This window comes from Gracilinanus agilis, chromosome 3 (genome assembly GCF_016433145.1).
Source record: "Gracilinanus agilis isolate LMUSP501 chromosome 3, AgileGrace, whole genome shotgun sequence".
Lineage (NCBI taxonomy): Eukaryota > Metazoa > Chordata > Mammalia > Didelphimorphia > Didelphidae > Gracilinanus > Gracilinanus agilis.
The window spans coordinates 680,390,196-680,409,971 of record NC_058132.1 but is presented as its reverse complement, the minus strand read 5'-3'; the positions used below and the strand labels follow the sequence as shown (position 1 = coordinate 680,409,971).

General features: G+C 38.9%; 1 protein-coding gene across 1 annotated transcript; it reads right to left on the bottom strand.

Annotated features, from left to right (window-relative positions):
* Positions 1 to 710: 710 nt before the first annotated feature.
* TTC14 (tetratricopeptide repeat domain 14) lies at positions 711 to 19,008 on the bottom strand. Its single transcript, XM_044670948.1, has 12 exons — positions 18,857 to 19,008; positions 16,702 to 16,826; positions 16,369 to 16,568; positions 11,005 to 11,089; positions 10,744 to 10,873; positions 9,687 to 9,842; positions 8,949 to 9,020; positions 7,708 to 7,827; positions 7,474 to 7,596; positions 4,092 to 4,209; positions 2,951 to 3,060; positions 711 to 2,169 (listed from the first exon to the last, which is right to left on the bottom strand). The coding sequence occupies exons 1-12, from the start codon at positions 19,006 to 19,008 to the stop codon at positions 1,263 to 1,265; spliced, it is 2,298 nt and encodes a 765-aa protein (XP_044526883.1). The 3' UTR covers positions 711 to 1,262.
* Between the last annotated feature and the right edge of the window lie 768 nt (positions 19,009 to 19,776).

Below are 19,776 nucleotides of genomic sequence, written 5' to 3'. Positions count from 1 at the left end.
TGGGAGAAGAATGTTAGCATCAATAAAGTTTTTCTTGGTTAAGACTTACTATGGCATATTATCTTTATTATATGTGAGAATTTTGTCTCTCTGAACTTTTGGAAGAGTATAAGATGTGAGGCAGCTAGGTGGCTCAGTTGATTTTAGTCAGGCCTAGAGATGACAGGTCCTGGGTTCAAATGTGATCTCGGCTACTTCCTAGTGGGCAAGTCTAGCCATTACTGCTCTTCTGCCTTGTACTGATTCTAAGATGGAAGGTTATGGGTTAAAAAATTTTTTTTAAAAATCAAATGAGGTACAATACAAAAAGCCCTTCTTAACCTAAAAATCCATTATGACAACACATTCCAATGAATAGGCAGGAAATGATGGCTTTCCAATTTTCAAAGGAGGCCTTGAAGGAGCAGTTTTATTTCACTAAATGTGGAAATATTTTATGTATAATATGTATAATCTTTTTTCCACTCAAAGGCAGAAAATCTTTGTACTTTAAGAGTAAATTAGACAAGTCACCCAGAGCCAAGTCTGGTCAATAAGTTGGATGAACAAGCTGATTATCAGGCTCTGAAATATGATGGCTAAAAGTAACAAGAATCATGTTCTGGTGTAGCCCATAAACTCACTTGCCTTTTGTTCATAAAGGTGAAACCTTTTCCAGTAAGTACTCAAATGGAGACAGAAACAAGAAACCAAAGCCATGCCAATACAAATGAAGTTATTTGTGTTTTTAATAAAATTTAATATTTAAAACAATGCTTTACAGATACAAAATGGCACATCCAGAACATTCCATTCTGTAAACCCTTTCAGAAGCTCAAGGCTCAATTCCATTTAACAATTGAAAAATGACAATGGAATCATCAGTTTTAGTAAACATGGCCTGAATCTTTAAAGTGCAAATCTAATTTTCTCTCAACCTAACCAAAAGGCTACTTCTGTTAGAAGGTTAGCAAAGAAATGTGATAAAATGTCATACAAAAAGATAATTCTGATCATACGGGAACATCCTCAAGTAAACAAATTTAACTGAATCCCCTTGTTCTTTTTTTAAAAATGATGTTTGTACATCTATTACAGATGAAAATCCTGCTTATGATCAATAACCTGGCTAGGAAAAGGGTGCTACAGAGAAGTCAGTACAATTTAAACAGAAAAATGCAAGTGTTTGTTCTCTCAAGTCTGCATAAATGTCCAAAGGACAGTGGAGATAAAAACACCTTAATGGCCTTTTAGTACCATGAGCCTATTTCTTTGGCACCTACTCAGTTTTTCTGCTTATTTCCTTTTTCTTTTTCAAATTCAGCAATCTGATTAAATATAGTGAGCAAATTTTGAGGCAGATTTTTCTTAACATTGCTTTCTGATTGCTCTTTACCATTTAATGCATCTTCTTCAAGATCCTCTATCTCATCCCCATAATTTTCTTCCCTATTTTCAGATTCTTTCTTTTGATTTGTATTTAATTGAGATCTTTGCTCTTCATCATTTCTATTAAAATCATGTAATCCAGTATTTGCATATTTTTTGCTTTTTTCAACGGACTTCCATGAACAGTCCAATCCTGCTGGAGAAGTAGAATATCTCATTGAACCTGGCTCCCACTTTCTATAATGTTCTTTTCTTCCCTCTACTCCCTTTTCAAATTTTCTATTAAAATTTTTTATTTTTTCATCTGAATTTCTACTGAATGAGCCAGAGAAATCTCGTCTACTGGAAAAGTATCTGTCTGGTTTAAATGGCTTTTCAATTTTGCTACTACTTGCCTGAATTCTAGAACTATTATAAAAATCCCTTGAATCTTCAGACCTACCTCCAAAATTATCCGGAATTTCAGCTGAAGATGAAGACTGAATGTTACTTTTTTCTCTTTCTTTTACTCTACCCTGATTTTCTAGCAGTTTTTCCATCTCCTGTTTTTGGTTAAGAAAGGATGCTGAGGTATTAGCTGGAAGTGGGTAACTCTCCTCTTTCCTATTCTGATCTGGAGGATGTGAAGAAGCCTTGGAGGAATGCCTCTTGGAATTTCGAGAGGACTCTGAACGGTTCCTCTTCCTTTTCTTGTGCTTTTTGTGACCAGAAGAGGAAGAGGATGATGAAGAAGAAACCACCTGGTCAGCTGAAGAAGCACTTGAAGAGGAGGAAGTAGATCTTTTTCTTTTCTTCTTTAACCTAAAAAAACATAGTTAATTCATGAAGCCCCATTCTTGGTCAGAGAACCTACATTTTAACTCTTGGCACAAAACTGTCCCTTCAGGTAGATGCACAAAAGCTAAGCACACTCAACCACCCTTGACATTTCATGCTGTCAGGGCACTCAAGAGAATGTTCTGGAAAATAGTAAGACTAGAATTTTTTTTTTTGCCTAAAATAAATTAAGAGTTAATATAACTGGACTCTTCTTCAGTTTTGCAAATAACTTTCAGTTCTGCATTCTACTCTGGAACAAAAATATAAGTATATTTAGCTTAATCTTAAGACTTTATTATCACCACCCCCACCAAACAGGCAATCTGTTAAAATGATTGTGTACTACTAGGTGCAATCAGACGAGCTCTTAAGCAAGCACCTTACATATGGTAAGCCTATATATATATATATATATAGGCTTACCATATATATATATATATATATATATACATACACACACACATATAATTTATTCATATTCCTAATGATTAAGTAACTTATTTATCTTAGTAAAATTGAGGTAGGTGAATATTAATTATGATTATTATTTTATTCATGCTACAATTTGGGCATGATGTCACCACACTTGAGGAAAGGCAATGGATTAACACAACATATTTCTTCAATAACCTTAAAAAAAAAACCCTATAACTCCTATTAGTTCCTGAAGGCAGCATTTGATTACTTACTTTATCTCTATATGGTGTTTGCCTTCAATTGAGTAGACACTTTAATTAAAATAAAAGGAATATTATGGGGTTACCTTTTTTCCTCTTTTAAGAGCTTACGCAATTTTTCTGCACTTGTTTCTATTTTCTTTGATTTCTGCTTTTCTTCTTTTTCAGCTTGTTTTTCTCTTAATTCCAAAGATTTCTTTTAGAACCCAGATATCAAAAAAAACCACACATTAAACATAGCAGAATATATGAACCCCAGTGTTTCACAAGATCAGCCCCCCATTACCATTACCAAAAGTAACATACCAACATCACCATATTTCCAACATCAAATAAGTATTTTTTTTAAAACATATGAAAAATTTATCAAAGAGGTATTTGGCATTAATCATTAGAATGACCAGTAGAGGATTGAAGACCATATTGCAGTTGGTATTCCATTAAAAAAGGGAAACCATTGCATTGGTACCCATGACCCAGGGCAGTGAAACAGGGAGTCCAAATAGATAAAAAAGACAAGAAAAATGATCAAAAAAAGAAAAGAGGGTGGATTAAATTGGGTCACATGCATTTTATAATTAATCCAAATAAAGAGATTCCATTAAAAATATAAGGTGGATTTGCCATGTTTGGATACAAACCATTTTTTAAAATATCGCAGCCCAGTTGGACACATGATTTACATAAGAAATCATTTTCCAGTTTGTGGTTGGGGATGAGCAGCACCAGATGTCACAGACACAGCAGCAACGGTCCAATTCAGAAGAAAATGCATATGAGAAAACATCATCATCAGTATTACAGGAAAATGCAGCCTCAACTACTTATTTAAATTTATGATTTATAAGTATTTTAGAATCATTAAAGTAATTAAAATAATAATAGCACCACTAGAACAGGGAGGGCTCAGCTATTCGTCAATTTATTTTGTAAACAAGTCACTAGTTTTCAAAATTCTACAGTACATTTAGGCAATCTGATATTTCAATCTGAAAATGCCTATTTAAAATAGTTTCTGTTTCTGGGTACTGAAGATTAGGCAAACGCAAGTCAATATCAATTTAAGTTCAACTATAAAAAGAGTCAGGGCCTAAAATAACATCTGTAAGAAAGAAGTAAGTTTTGGGAATGGTCTCATTATCTAAATTTATTTGTTTTTCCTAAAAGGAATATTTTGTTAAAAGTTTATAATGGTTAGTAATTGTTTAAGGGAAAATAAAGAATCACCTGCATATGCTTGTGAAGTTTCGATAATGCATCCTCTGCTTCTTTAAAAGTTTCATCCAAAGCCAAAGCTTTCTTGTAGTAACTTTCAGCATTTAATAGTTTTTCTTCTTCTTCTAGCCTAAGTTTAAAAAAGGTTTGTAAAAAGGGACATTTTCCCCTATAAAGAGAAGCATGGAAATTGTGGAGGGTTCTGCCAGAAATCTTTTGTGGGGTGAACTCTTGCTTAGTATTTAGAACGGGAGCAAATAAAGAAAACTGACCCTGAAATCCTATTCATTTTTTTTTTGGGGGGGGGGCACAGGGAGGAGGCAGATTTGAAAAGAACTCAAATTATGCTGCGACAATTCATCCATACTTACAATGCAAATATGGACAGTACTGGCATCACTGAATATGGGAATTGCTCTACAGAATCAAGGACTCAGACTGCCTGGTGACAGAAAGCCCTTGAAGCTTCTGTGATGGGATCTGGTAAACAATTAAGAAGGTGCCTCCCCCAAGACAACACCAAATACTCAAGAAGGTAGTTAGGGAAGGAAGCCAGTAGCAGTGGGAGTGTTTAAGAAAGGCATCATGTAGAAAATGGTGCTTGAGCTGCCTTTTAATGGAAGAGAGAGGGGGAGGCCAGGAGGGGAGTGTAGTGCAGACACAGGGCCTGACTAGTACAAAGGCCCACAGGCAAGATATAGAGTGGGAAGTGTGAGGAAAAAAGGTGGCCAGTGACTGTTACAGAAAGTGGAAAGAGGAAGAAGATAGAAGGAGGCTGGGAAAATAGGCCAAGTAAAGGTTGTGAAGGTCTGTAAAAACCAGACAGAGGAAATGGTTGAATAGAGGAGAGGCATGGTAAGATTCACACTTAAGGGAACAAAATTCCTTTGGAGCTGGCAGTGGGAGAGACCACTTAGGAAGCCACTCTGATAGCTGAAGCCAGAAACAGTTTGGGCTTTAAGATAGTGGCTAGCAAAGGACAGAGGTCAGATTTGAGCTGTGAAGGTGGAAATGGAAAGAGGCAGCAACTGAAAGGGTGTACAGGGTGAGTGAGCATGAATCAAGGACAATGTGGAGATTCTGAACTTTGGAGCCTGGAAGCACACAGCAGGGTCAGAAATAGAGAAGTGGGACGTGGGTGGGGTTTTGATGGAAAGAAATGAATGGCTTGTTCTGGACATGCTGAACTTGAGCTGTGTCTGGGACACAGACTGAAAAGTCTAACAGAGAGCTTGGGCTGTGGTAGAGACCTACGAGCTCCTTAACTGCAGAGTAGAGAAGAATGGGGACAGTCTTGGGGCAAACCCAGTGAGGAGGCATTAAAGAAAACGATCCAGCCAAGGAGACTGAGCAGGAATAGCTGGGGCGACCAGAGGAACCTGAAGGGAGTGGCGTTAGAAAAAAGGAGAGAGAAGGGTGCCTGCGAAGAAGGGAAGCCCAGTGGAGAGGCCAAGAAAGAGGACTGAGAGAAGCTCTATGAGGATTCTTTGAAAAGGGTATTGAGTGGCACAGAAAGATGGGTGCAAAGGCTAAGGAGAGATGCCTGGAGGCCGTGATGGGGCCTCCCTGATGCCTGTTACCCTGGATTTATCCTGTCTCTAGCTTGCTTGTAGTTGTCTTCATGCTGTCTCTTGCCTCAGACTTGTGAGGTCTTTGGCAGCAGGGACTGTTTCTTTGCTCTACCCCCAGCACTTAATGCAGAGCCCAGCACAAGGTGCTTAAATGTTTGCTGCCTGCCCAAGAGGTCTAGAGAAAGTCCTTTAAGGAGAAAGGAGACTCGGGTACGTCTGAAGTTAAGAGGGAAGGAGCCAGATGACAGAGAGAAATGGAAGGTCAGAGAGAGGACGATGGAAGGCGCAATCATTCGATGAGGGGAAGGATTAGGGCACATCTAGTTTTGGCAAGGACAAAAGCCACGTCATCATCAGTGGGGTCTGAGGTGAAGGAGAAATCAAATGGGGAGTTCATGATGGATGACTTCAATTTCTCAACAAAGAGGCAGGGTTTGGGGATGGGGTGGGGTGGGGTGGGAGAAGCTTCAGGAGAGAAGATTTGGAATAGCTTCTTGGGAAAGAGATGGGGAACTCTCTCGGAAGAGATAAAAGGTCAGCCTGGTCAGAGCAGGCCTGGTTAGGTGGGATTGTGTGAATTTATGATGTAAACAGTCTACAGGGTTGGAGGACTTACTCCAGCTCTATCCAGCAACTCATGAATACCAGTAGAGGAAGCAGATGGTGCAAACCATACTGGATTTGGGTTTGGCAAAGGAACAGGCTTTGGGGAGGGCCAACTAGCCACTGGGGCACTCCATTAGGGACCTCCTAGACTCACATAGCTGTATTCAGTCTATCTTTTACCACCCCATAAGAGTATGAGAGACTTTGTCAAGTGTATTCTATTTCTATTTGTATTTCGATAGGCGATAGGGACTGGCCTTACAATTTCACTGACACTCATTCCCCCACTGGAGGTGAGTACTTTGATTGCAATGTATTGTCCTAAAAGAGTAGCCTAGATCCCTAAAAGAAGTTAAATGACTTGTCCAGGGTCACATGGCCAGGATGTGCCAGAGACAGTCCTAGAACACAGAGTTTAAGCCTGAGGCCAGCTCTTTATCCTCTATTCCTTTGTCTCTCTTCTCTTGGGTCACTTTCCAACTTAAGCTGGCCTTTTTGCCAGTTAGTCTGAATTAGTGAATTTTTACTATATAGTGTAGCTATATCATGGAGGTTAAAAGATTACAGTAAACTTCAATTAAGAATTTACCCAGAATGTTCAATTATTTTTGTGAGAAAGGTGAAAAATGGCAGGAGCATAAGAAGTTTTTTTTTTTATCAGGGATAGATTAAAAAAAAAAAAACACAACAAAACCCTTACCTTCCGTCTTGAAGTCAATACTGTGTAAGTGAGTGGTAAGGGCTAGGCAATGGGGGTCAAGTGACTTGCCCAGGGTCACATAGCTGGGAAGTGTCTGAGGCCAGATTTGAACCCAGGACCCAATTCTAGGCATGGCTCTCAATCCACTGAGCCACCCAGCTGTGCCCCCCTCACTCCCTAAGATAGATTTTTAAAAACCAAACAAACCCCACAACTTTTAGAATATCAAGTCCAACTCCTCAGTATATAATGTTCAGAATGATAATCCTGCGGAACTATGATGCCCCGAATCATCAACTATATATTAATTATGCTCAGTACACTGTCTTTTTAATGGCAAGGTGGTGGATTCTAAAATAGCTTCAAAAATATTTTCTGAAAAGTTGAAGACTAAAAAGATTTGTTGGCCAACTCTGAGCTTACTGGAACACTATTCCCGATTCACTCTTGTTACTGAGCTTTCATTGCAAAGGGTACATCTTTGATTTCTAACTACACACAGGAGTAGGCTACTTACTGGCCACCTCTTTCTACGAGGGTCTGGCAGAGGTACTTCCTTGCATTTCTGTGGGTTGGACAGGTTTCCAATGCTACTTCAAAATCTTCGATGGCTTTGTTTAAACTTCCCTTTGTGGCATATCTAGAGATGCAAATATACAAAAATATACCAAATAGTTCACATACTACAAGCAAAATGCCATTTATGCTGTAATGTTTTTTAAACACTACAGACCATAGTAAGGTCACTTACAATGCTCCACGAGCTACCAAAGCTTCCACATTCTGTTTATCTATTTCCAGAGCCTTGTTATATTCATTCATAGCATCCACATGGCGGCCAACTTTAAAATAATCAACTCCAATCTTCACACTGAAAAAAGACAGGCCAGTTTCCATACATAGTAGAAAGCCAAATTTATTATAATAAATAATTTCTCAAATTAAAAATATGTATATTATCAACAAATACTTTTCAGTACTTCTGGAGACTCACTGGTATGGTTGTTACTCTGAACTGCAATGTCTCCAATTTTAGGAGATGGTCATTAAGAGTTGCTATGTCCCAAAACTTAATTCTTTAGCCAGTGGACAAGCTGGTGATCCTTCAATGAATTTGATCAACTGACCCACAGTTTAATCCACTTGGTCCTGATTTGAAGACTTTCCAGTTTGGCAGCAACATCAGAGAATGGGCTTGAACAGAGGTGTGTCAGTGAAGAGTAATAAAATAACAACTGTTCTTTCTCATGAACTTTGTTGGTTTTAGCAGGGGTTAGCAAACCACAATTGCCTGTTGGTATATGGCTTTAAAATGTAAAAATCATTCTCACCTTGCTAATTATACAAAAACAGGTGGCAGACGTCAGCTTAGGTCAGAGCATAGTTAATACCAAACCTATGGTCATGGATGAAGTTAAGTTCCCAGAGCTACAAATTCAAGTTTTGCCAATATATGCCACTAATCACAACAGGGACTCAGGCAAATGTGGATCGATCAAAACACATTTTCCTTCACTCTTCTCATCTACTGATAAAACTATCCTTAAGCACATAAAGGTGAGACAGTTGTGTGACCTATATAGGACAGGATAGGGCACATAACTCGGTGAACTTCATGAAGCTATACAGCTAAAAATACAGAATGTATCATCCCTTCAAACCCAGTTGCCTTGAAAACACCAAACATTCACAACAATAACATAGTAATTCAGAATTCTTATCCAGCTCTTTTGCAAGTAGCATTCTTGTTAAGAATTTTTTCTGTTTAGAAACATTTAGATTAATATGATAGAAAAAAATCGTGACATTTTTACTATATATCATTCCTTACCCTTGGGTTCCATCTATAAACAAATATCTGTTAAAGATTTTACAGCCCAGAATGGGCAAATCAGTTTCAATGCTATTAGAAAAAAGCCTGCCAACTTATAAATTTCAGTCTTTTTTACTTTATATTTTATGGGGCTTTTGAGAAAAGCCAAATTACCATACCATTTTAAAGCCCAGGAAGCAGATTGTTTCTTCCTTAATGTGAAAGCAAAATCTTCTTCGGAGAAATTTGTCCTATAAAATAGGAAACAAAATATACCATTAGAACCTTAAACATTTTACATTTGCATAAAATTTGCACCTTAGACATTGCACACATATGTTTGCTGCCCCCAATACTGAAAATTGGATAAGGAAACTTTGTATTCACTAACTGATCATTAATTATATAAAAATAATCATGTTACTAAATGCTACCACACATCCAAAGAAAACCTTTTCCACCTTCTCTATTTTACAAACCTCTTTAAAATCTTCCAGTGAAACTCTTATTTCTCCCACTGAGTTGAAGTTCCCCTCTCCCTATTTCTCCATGGCAAAAAACAAGGATAGCCTGGAGCTGATTAGGGAATGATCTCAACTCCTCCCTTATGGAACTGTTTCTGCTGCCTGCCTTAGAGCAGCAAAAAATATCAGGGAAAAAAGAAATCAAGAGTAAAAATGATATGAAGTTCGTCTCACATTTACATTAAATGGTTCTCTTATTCCTTATTCCTCTTACACTAAGTACCCATCCAGGTCCCCTTTCCTAATCCTATTTATTCTTGTCTAAACCTGTGGGAGTTGAAGACCCTGTGACATGCAGGTACCCTCCAAATCTGTGATCACACATATTCTCATATGTTAGCCTTTTTGGCCCTGCTCCCCTCCCTACTCAACAATAGGTAGCTGCGCCAATACCTCTGAAGGCCTCTCATTAGGGATGGTGGATTGGATTCACTTATTCCTAGTTTTCCTAGAAGAAATTCAACTCCTCCTGGATTCATAAATCCCATGGAATGCTGCAGAACATTTTCATAAGACTCCAAAGAATTACTATTTAATTCGACACTCCTCCTTAAAGAAAGCAAAATAAGAACAGATGAGTCTTTACATAACCATTTTAAATATTATATGCTCATCTTATATGTATTTCTCAAAGTCTAGTATGCATCTCCTATATGTTTAAAATAAAAATTTAAATATAGAGAAACAGTACAATATGTGCCAAGGGCCCTGGATTTGAGTGTCAAGACCCATGGTGCAGTCTTGTCTCTGATGATCCCGGGCTGTGTGACTGGGGTTAGGGGCTGAATGTTTCTGGGCCCCAGTTTTCTCATTTATAAGGAGAGAGTGACAACCTTTATATTCAACAGGTTTGCTGAATGGATAAAATGAGATAACAGAAAATATTTCATAACCTTATAATTCAAGTTACTGTTCATAGGAAGACTTAGAATTCTCCCTATTGTCCAAAGAAGTGAAATATGAAGCCTAAACTTTAAAATAGCTTCCTTGCTATATACATGAGGATGAAGGTCTTAGGTGAGATTCTGTTCTTTATATATAAAATAACAATAACTTTATTTTTTTTCTACATTTACAAAAAGATAATACTTCCATGCTGTGTAATACGTGAAATGAATTATTAAAATATTGGACAGCTTTTTTGAGGAAATCTATTGACATTACTCAAGAAAACTATTAGTCAGGGGCAGTTAAGTGACTCAGTGGATTGAGAGCCAGGTCTAGAGAAAGGAGGTCCTTAGTTCAAATCTGGTCTCGGATACTTCCTAGCTGTGTGATGCTGGGTAAGTCACTTAACTCCCATTGCCTAGCCTTTACCACTCTTCTGCCTTGGAACCACATAGTATGGATTAAACCTCTCCACCCCCCAAAACTATTAATCAATAGTAATATATTACAAATTGTTAATGATAATGAATGATCTCTAGCACAAAGAGAATGCATTTATTACCTGTAGTGTAAAGGAAGATCTTCAGAGCTAATTACACCTAATTTCATTTCAGATAGGTGAGGTGGAAGAGAAGAGCTGTACAAAGACACTACAAGCTTCTCGTGGTAACGATCAATATCTTTAATTCCAGCTAAATAAATATGGAAAATAGAAACTGAAAATGTCAGAGGAAAAGCAACTGTGAAAAATCATGTAGAAATATAATTTTTCATAAATTTGTTTTAAAAATTACTTTCATCTCTACTAAGTAAAAATGATTACCTCGTATGAGGTCACCAGTTTGATAATAAGACAAAGGATCACCATGGTTACTGTGAGAAGGCACATCTCTTAATGGACAAAGAGCCTATATAGTAAAAGATATAAAAAATTGGACAAATTTGGTCACTTGAAAAATCAGTATTATTTCTCTATCCAGTTGTTTAATATATAGTTGCTAAAAGTTGATAAAGCACTTAAGAAGTAAATAATTCTAATTTTAAAATAAAGAATATGATTATTAAATTCAAACATAAAACAGTTTTCCATTTGTCTAGAGCAATAAAGTATTTATAGTCATGAGGAAAATGCTTTGTAATGATTAAAATTTAGAGAGAATTGTTAAAAATAGGCAAAAAAAAATTAAAGCAGCAAGTCCCCAAACTTCAGGCCAATTCAGGCTGGGAATGCCTTCAGTTTTTCTTCTTTCTCTTGCCACACATCTTTTAACAACATTTTACTCTGAGTCCTACTGATCTACTCAAATTATTTGTCCCTTCCTTTTTTTTTTTTTTTAAATTTAGAATATTTTCTATGGTTACATGATTCATGACACCCCCCAGTTGACAAGCAATTCCACTGGGTTATACATGCATTATTTTCAAAACCTATTTCCATGTTATTAATATTTGCAACAGTGATCTTTTAACTTCAAACCCCCAATCGTATCCCCATGGAATGACATGACTGATCATGTTTTGTTTCTGTGTTTCTGCTCCCAAAGTTCTTTCTCTGGACTTGGACAGCATCTTTCTCATAAGTTCCTCTAGATTGTCCTGGGTTATTGCATTGCTGCTAGTATAAGTCTATTACATTCAATTGTGACCTTAATGAGTCCCTTAAATTTTCTCTTATTTACCCTTTTGGCTTTTCTTGTGTCTTGTTTTTGGAATTAAAATCTTTTTGTTTAGGTCTGGTTTATTCCTTAGGAATGCTTGGAAATCTATATTATTGAATGTTGACACCCCCCCCCCCCCAAAGAAGTATACTCAGCTTTGCTTGATAGGTGACTCTGGATTGTAAACCCAAAACTTCTGCCTTCCTGAATATAATATTCCATGTCTTTTGATACTTTAATGTAGAAGCTGCTAGATCCTAAATGATCAGATTATAGCTCTATGGTATTTGAATGGTTTCTTTCTGGCTGCTTGAAGTATTTTTTTTTTGTTGGCTTGGTGGTTCTTGAATTTAGCTATTATATTCCTGGAAGTTGTCATTGAGGATTTCTTTCTGGAAGTGATCTGTGAATTCTTTCAATTTCAATTTTATTTTCTTGTTCAAGGATCTCTAGGCAGTTATTTTTGGTAATTTCTTGTAACATGACAGCCAAGGTCTTTCTTGATCATGGCTTTCAGGTAGTCCAATAATTCTCAAATTGTCTCTCCTAGATCTAGTTTCTAGGTCAATTGTTTTTATCAATAAGATATTTCCTGTTTTTCTGTTTTATCATTCTTTTGATTCTGCTTTACTGATTCTTGATTTCTCACATAATCATTAGTTTTTAGATTGTTAATTCTGATTTTTAAGATCTAATTTTCCTTTGTCAGTTTTTGGTTCCCCCTTTTCAACTGGCCCACTACTTCTTGCATCACTCATTTCTCTTTCCCACTTTTCTTCTCTTCTGCTTCTCTTAATTGGTTTTTGAAGTCTTTTTTTTTTTGAGTTCTTCCAGAATCTGTGTCCAATCCATATTTTTCTTTTGGACTTTGTGTGTGTTTCCTTTGTTTTCACTGTCCCCCTGTGTCTGTACCTTGCTCTTTGTCTCCATAAAAATTCTTTAGTTAGGTGCTTTTTTTGTTGTTTGCTCATTTTTCCTATCTAATTGTTTTCTGGGAAGTTGGGGTACCCTTTTAAACTTCAGTCATTCCTAGATCCTATTTTAAACTTATTTTCTGGGTTGTTACTAGTTTACTAGATGGTCTGAGGGCTGACAGCTCTGAGAACTCCCTCTTCTTGCAGATTCAATTGACCCTTGAGATGCTGATAGCTTAAAGATGTGTTATTTAAAATTACTGGAGTTCTATTTGGAAGTATTGAGCCTCAAGATATGTAGTGTTTGACAAACTTCCTGTGGACATGTGGGGGATCTTGGAACTACATTTCCCGTGGTCCAACGGGTTTCCTGTTTTAGATGACTTTTCAAGGTGAGGGACGGCTTTAAATATTGGGAAGGGGCTTTGAACTTCCTCTTGGCTACCTGAGCGGGCTCACTGGCATACGAGACAAGATGGAAGGAGATAGGTACTGGCGGGCATTCTGAATAGATTTTTTTACAGGCCCGTGGTCCATTTATCTCTAGCAACATGGCTTTAATTAAAATACTAATTTCCCTCATAAATTCAGCCTTCATCATTTTTAAAAATAACAAAGACTTGCCTCAGGATTAGGTGTAAGCTTATGTTCTCATTCTGATCTTGATCCAATCAGGCACATCCTTGATTGTCCTGTCTTGGAGCTTTGCCCTGAGATTTGGGCAAAAAGATCAGTACTTAGTACTATCAACCACCCCAAAGTGTGAACTAAGTCCTTATCTCAAGCCCAGACTAGAATTCCCTGGAGCTAGGGCTCCAGACTTCTCCACAGGCTTGGAATTTCAAGAGGCATGGGCTCGCTTGTATCATTATTTGCTCAGACAGGACTCTATTAAGAGTTTAGATGTTGACTTGAACAGTTTCCCAAACCTTGGTCAGCAGATGTGGGGTAGGAGTATGTGGCTTGCTTGTTCTTCCTTGCCACAGCTTCTTGTTGGCTCAGCTCTACTCTCACCCCCATGTTCCAGATGTTCTTTGTCTAACTTTTGGGTTTTTCTTTTCTTGAAAGTCATTTCACTCTGTCTCCTTGTTGGTTCTTTCACTCCTGTATTCGTTTTGTGGTGCTATTTAAATTTTGGTCAGAGAGGATTCTCATGGTGGCACAGAGCTGCTCTAGCTTACTCCACCATCTTGGCTCCACCCCTGGAAGTCCCTTTCTTTTTATTTCAACTGCTAATACCTCAGAGTCTCAGTTCTCCTTAACACAAGCTCAGTTTGTCAGAACAGCCTCTTATAACTAGTCTGTCTTAACTTTCTTGCCTGCTAATACATATTATTCATTGTTACAATATCACTCCATACTAGAGAACCTGCCTGTAGGATCAATGTTAACATTTAAGGCTCTCTGTAAGCTGGTCTCATTCTAATCTCCCCAATTTATCCTTCTGTAAACTCACTGTTCAACTAATACATCACACTCATTTCCCACAAAAAACTTTTTTGCCATGCAGATCACCTAACTTGGAAAGTCCTAATTGGTAAGACTGTGAGTATTTGAAGAAGTAATGATACTAGGGTTTAAGCCATGCCAAATTAGTCATTTCTACTGCAACTAAGCAGTAGATCAAGGAAATGCCACAAAGGAACCAGATTTCAGCAAAGTATATGACAAAATCTGTGTTTAGAAAGGGGAAAATACAGGCTAGGAGATAGTTCAGATAGGTAGATTGTAGTTGGAAGAACTACACCCAAAGAATACTGAAACATCTAGGTTGGAGGAAGACTTTGTGGGTCAGGGCTTGTCAAGCCTATTCATATTCTTTGGAGAACGGCTCCTATTAGAAATGACTTGATTCTCTATCTTAGAAATTAGACCTTTATCGGAGAACTTTGCAGTAACTGCAAAGATTTCTCCCACCCAGCCTCCTACTTTCAATTTTAGCTGCATTGGTTTTGTACGAGCAAAAATGAACCTCTCTCATTTTTTCTTTCAATACTTCCCCTATCCATAGCTTTGATCAGCAATTTCTTGCATGTTCCTTTATTTTGTGATGCCATCCTTTATGTCTAAATCATGTATCTATTCTACATGTAGGTCAGTGTTTCTTAAGCACTGGTCCATGGTAAATGTTCAACGGGGGCACAAATTAATAGCTGATATTGATAAAGCACATAAGTTTCAAAATGCTTTACATATATTTCATTTGATTCACTCAATTTTTACTATTAGAAATTCTTACTTCTTATAACCCAAAAGAAAAAACCTGACTTCTTTTCCTTTGCATTCTGTTCCTCTTGCTTCTAGACACCCAAAACTCTGTGCTCAAAACAAGCTATTCTGCTGAGGCCAAAAAAGACAGAGGGGTTCAAGGTGAATAATTTAGATGTTATACTGGCCCCACAATATAATCTGGGTTGCGAAATGCTAGATGATTATCATACTTTGAGTTCTACTCTCTTTAACATCTATGACATATCAAACTGGCCACCAAGTTTCATATCATCACACAAAGCAGGGCTGCTATAACACAAGCCTGAAATTCTATATTACCTTCTCATAGTCAAAGGACAGACTTACAACAGTTTTTGATATTTTCATCCTACATATACTTTGAAGACAATTTCTTACATCATTATAAAGGAATGTTATCTTGGCAAGGATTCTTGTAGACAAAAAAAGGACTTTAGGTTTTTTTTTTTATTTAATAAACTTTTATCAAGTGGCCCTAGCATACACAGTACTAATTCACTGATAACTAGTTATTTAGTTGTGCAACCAATTAGCACTAAACATAAGATGTTTGTCAGTGCATTGTGCACCATGTGTAAATGGAATTAGCTCATCCTCATTCATTGTTAGACTCTAGCCATCAGAAATAATGTCATCCCACCCAACTTAGTGGGGAGGGGAAGATCAGTTACCCACACGTGACAATAAGTAACAAATCAAGAACAAGGGACTGCCCTTTGGGCAGTCCAAAACAGTGTTGAGGCTGCCATTTGTCCGCTTGAAATTAGAAGTGGATGCAGGAAGTGATAGAAGATGCTATTTTTCAAATATGATGGTAACTTCCTGTGGAGGCAGTTGGCGCTTTGAACTTGGTGTTGAAGGATCTCTGCTGAGACCTCAGATTGCTTCCCTCTGAATTGTCACATGGGTAAGTTACGCGGACTTCCTTTTGCCTCTCTTGGCCTTGTTTAATTAACCTCTGTGCTCCTCTCATCTGGTCCGGGCCAGAGTTTTTCTATTTCCCTACCTTCAACCTTCCTAATTGTAAATAAACTTCCATAAAAGCCATCCTGACTTGGGTCTATTTTAAAATACGGAATCAAGTTAATCTGATTCCTGGCAACCATACCTTAAATATCTAATTCCCTTCTTACAACCATAAGGTAGGACTATATAACAAAGACACAAATTTAGCATTCAGATGACTCACAAACTTTAAGAAGTTACAAGTGTTCCAATTAATGGAATTCAAGTTTATACTCAAATTCTATTCCCTAATTTTGGGTTAAAGGAGGTAACCTAGAAACTGCTTGAGTTTCACTAACTTTTAATTTTAAGCCCTGGGAGGGAAAATGAGATGAAATTAGAAAGAAGTAAAAGACTTACTGTAATTTCTAAGTGGGATATATCTCGAATGATGCCGCTGCCTAAGCAGATTAACACCATAAAAAATCCAAATTCACGTATGGAACTTATTCGACCAATTACAACATCACCACGTTCAACATCTCGGAAAAAGAGCTCTCTTCTGTCAACACTAGGGACATCCATGAACTGCTCCAAAGGAGGCATAATAGCATAATAGTCTAAATTCAAGAATTAAAGAAGTAAAACTGATTAGCAGTAGTTTTGCTTCCTGACAATCTCCCACTCCCCTCACCCCCAAAGTAGTAAAAACAGTATGCCTTTATGGGGCATATATACTGCTGGAGAAATTACCTTCATTTTCTTCATTGATTTCAGAAACTGTGGGTGCATTTTGTTTCCAGGAAAGAGCAAAAAGAAGATCAGCTTTTCTGGAAATGAATTTTTGAATTTCAATGTTGTCACCTCTCCTCTCCTTCCTAAGAGAAAAAACAAAACAAATCAAGTTCCTTGAAATCTTTATTACAATGATCCCTACATCCTTTGGCACAGAGGCCAGAATGCGCTGCCTCTGGACATTTAACAGCTGTATGACCCTGGACTTAAACTCTGAACCTCAATGTCTTCACCTGTAAAAATGGGAATGAAAGCACAACCTACCTTAAAAGGGTTGTTTTTAGTAAGTTAATCTACATAAAGTTTTACAAACCTTAAAGACTATATAAATATTAACATATTCAACACACAGCAAACATTGATTCAATGTGCAGAGTCCTATGCTGAAACAAAGGTAAAGACGGTTGCTGACATCAAGGATGTATAATCTGGTAGAAACGACAAGATGTAAATAGCTTGGCCACAGAATATAATATGATTTTTGCAAACATTTCAATGCTTACAAAACACAGTACAACATTGTAGGGAAGAAGGTAGTACAAGTACTCTTAATTCTAAGTTTGGTACTCCTTCCACTGTATTAGTCTCTTACCTCATCTTAGGGTATGTGCATGGGATCCAGGGGTAAGGGGTTCTAAGAGTTCCAAAGATGGGAGAAAGGGGAAAGAGAAGGCTACTTTGAGAAAGTGGTATTTTGAAGAGGGAAAAGAGCATTCTAGGCAAAATGAGCAAATAGAAGCAGCTGGGAAAGCATGGAAATATCTGTGGAATATGGAATCTATGTAGACCAGTGATGGGCAAACTTTTTAAAGATGGGGCCAAAGGAAAGGAAATACTCATCTGTCAGTCTGTTTCTAAGGCAACTCTTTAGAAGTTTCATTGTATTCTTCAGATTAGGAATAATGTGCAGCTGGATAGAACATTTCAGGCCCTCCCCTCCCCCATGGCCCATGGGCCTGTAGTTTGCCCATCATTGATGTAGCCCATAGATTTAAAAACAGCATTAATAGAGAATTTAAGGTTTATAAAGCATTTTACAATTATTTGTAAAAATTATTTTATTAACACAACAACCCTAAGGAAATAGGTAAAATTTATAATTCTTGTTTTATAGAAAGGCATACTGAAGCAAATAGCAATTTAAGTGGCCTGTCTAGGGCCACTTGGCTAGTAAGAGTCTGAGGCACTATTTGAACTCAGATCTTCCTGAATCCAAGTTCAGAGTTCTTTCCAATGTGCCACCTAGTTGACTCAAGCTAGCTTTAGAACTGAAGGCTCTTTAAAGGCTATCCATTCCTACCTCCCTACTTCACAAATGAGGAAACCAAAGCCCCTAAATGTCAATAGATCTACTTTAAAGGCCTTGGTAAAATGGGAGTAACAACAATGAAAATGAGATTATGTATATGAAGTGTTTTTCAAAACTGCCAGTAAGAATATTTTCAAACCCTTACCTTCTGTCTTAGAATTAATACTGTTTATTGGTTCTAAGGCAGAAGAGAAGTAAGGACTAGATAATGGGGGTTAAGTGACTTGCCCAGAGTCACACAGCTAGAAATATCTGAGGTCATATTCGAACCCAAGACCTCCTGTCTCAAGCCTGGCTCTTCATCCACTGAACCTGACAACACACTCTTAACATGAACCAACCCTTAAGTTAAGGCCGTGGACTGCTGTGTGTACCGTCGATGGGTTTGAGCCGGGCAAGTTAATAAAATGTGGTTCACGTGGGCCCAGTTCTCCTCGGAGCGTCTCCTCCCGGGAAGTGAGAGACGAACCGGCTGCCACCCGCCATAGGCTATCCTTTCCTGGGATTCCTGGATGTGAACTGGAGTCCGGTGAGCCACAGAGCAGCACGAGGAAGTCCAGCAGTGACCTTGCTCTTACTAGAGCCTGAGTCCAATGACTGGCCCAAGGTCACTCCGGGCCCATCCCGTCGGGATGGGGGTGGGGGAAGAGATTAGTTTCCTGAACCCTCCCTCAGTGAGACCTTCCACAGCAGAGAAGACAGGAGATTTCCTTCCCCACCAGTGCGGATGTCCAGGGTCTCCCATCCCTACTCTGTGGGGGCGGAGGGTAGCGGGGCCCCCTCCCCCACCGGCGCCGCCATTACCTAGCCAGCAGCTGGGGCGCCCCGCGGGCCGAGTCGGCAGCCGGGCCTAGGAGACCCCGGAAGTGCGGGTTGTCCTGCTGCTCGCTGCGGAGCAGGGACAGGAGCGTGGGCCCATGGCAACTCAGGGACTGCCGCAGCAGGTCGCGGTCCATGGTGCGTCCTGGGCTCAGGCTGCGGATCCGGTCCCGGCCCACCGACCTCTTCCGCCTCCTCCTCCTCTTCCTTCGTCGCCTCGGCCCCGAGGGCCCGCGAACAGCGGAAGTGGCCGGGAGCCCGCCGGAAGTGTAGGAGACGCCTCGCTTCCTCCCGAGAGAGCGGAGACTCCGCCCCTTGCAGCATTCCCCTCCCCTTCTTTACGTCTCACGGGAAGCAACGGAATCCCGCGAGGGTCCTCCAGAAGTGCTCCGGAGGCTGCTCAGGAGGGAGGGGCCTGGGGTGAGGTGGGGCGAGGCGGGGCAGGTCTTGAGTCTTGGCAGGGGTGGGGAGAAAAGATGGTGGGAGGAGAATTCTAATGGGGAGGGGTGAAGAAAAGAGGGGGAAGGAAGAAGAGGGAAATAGAAAGGAGAGGAAAGGAAGAGAGGTTAATGGAAATAGAAGTGAAGAAGGGAGGAGGGGGAGAGGGAAATTAAGGAGGAAGAAAGAAGGAGAGGGAAGAATGAGGAGAAATGGAGAAAGAAAGGAGAGAGTTAGGAAGATCCAATTTAAATCTAGCCTCAAACACTTCCTAGCTTTGTGACTCTGTGCCAATTACCTAGCCGCTTTCTGCCTCAGTTTCCTTCACTGTAAAACAGGTTAATAATAGAACCTATCTGCTAGAGTGGTTGTGAGGATGAAACGAGATAATATTAGAAATGTACTTAGTAAAAGTTTAATAACTGCTTCTTGACATTGACTATTATAGCTCTTGAGCCCCCACTGGT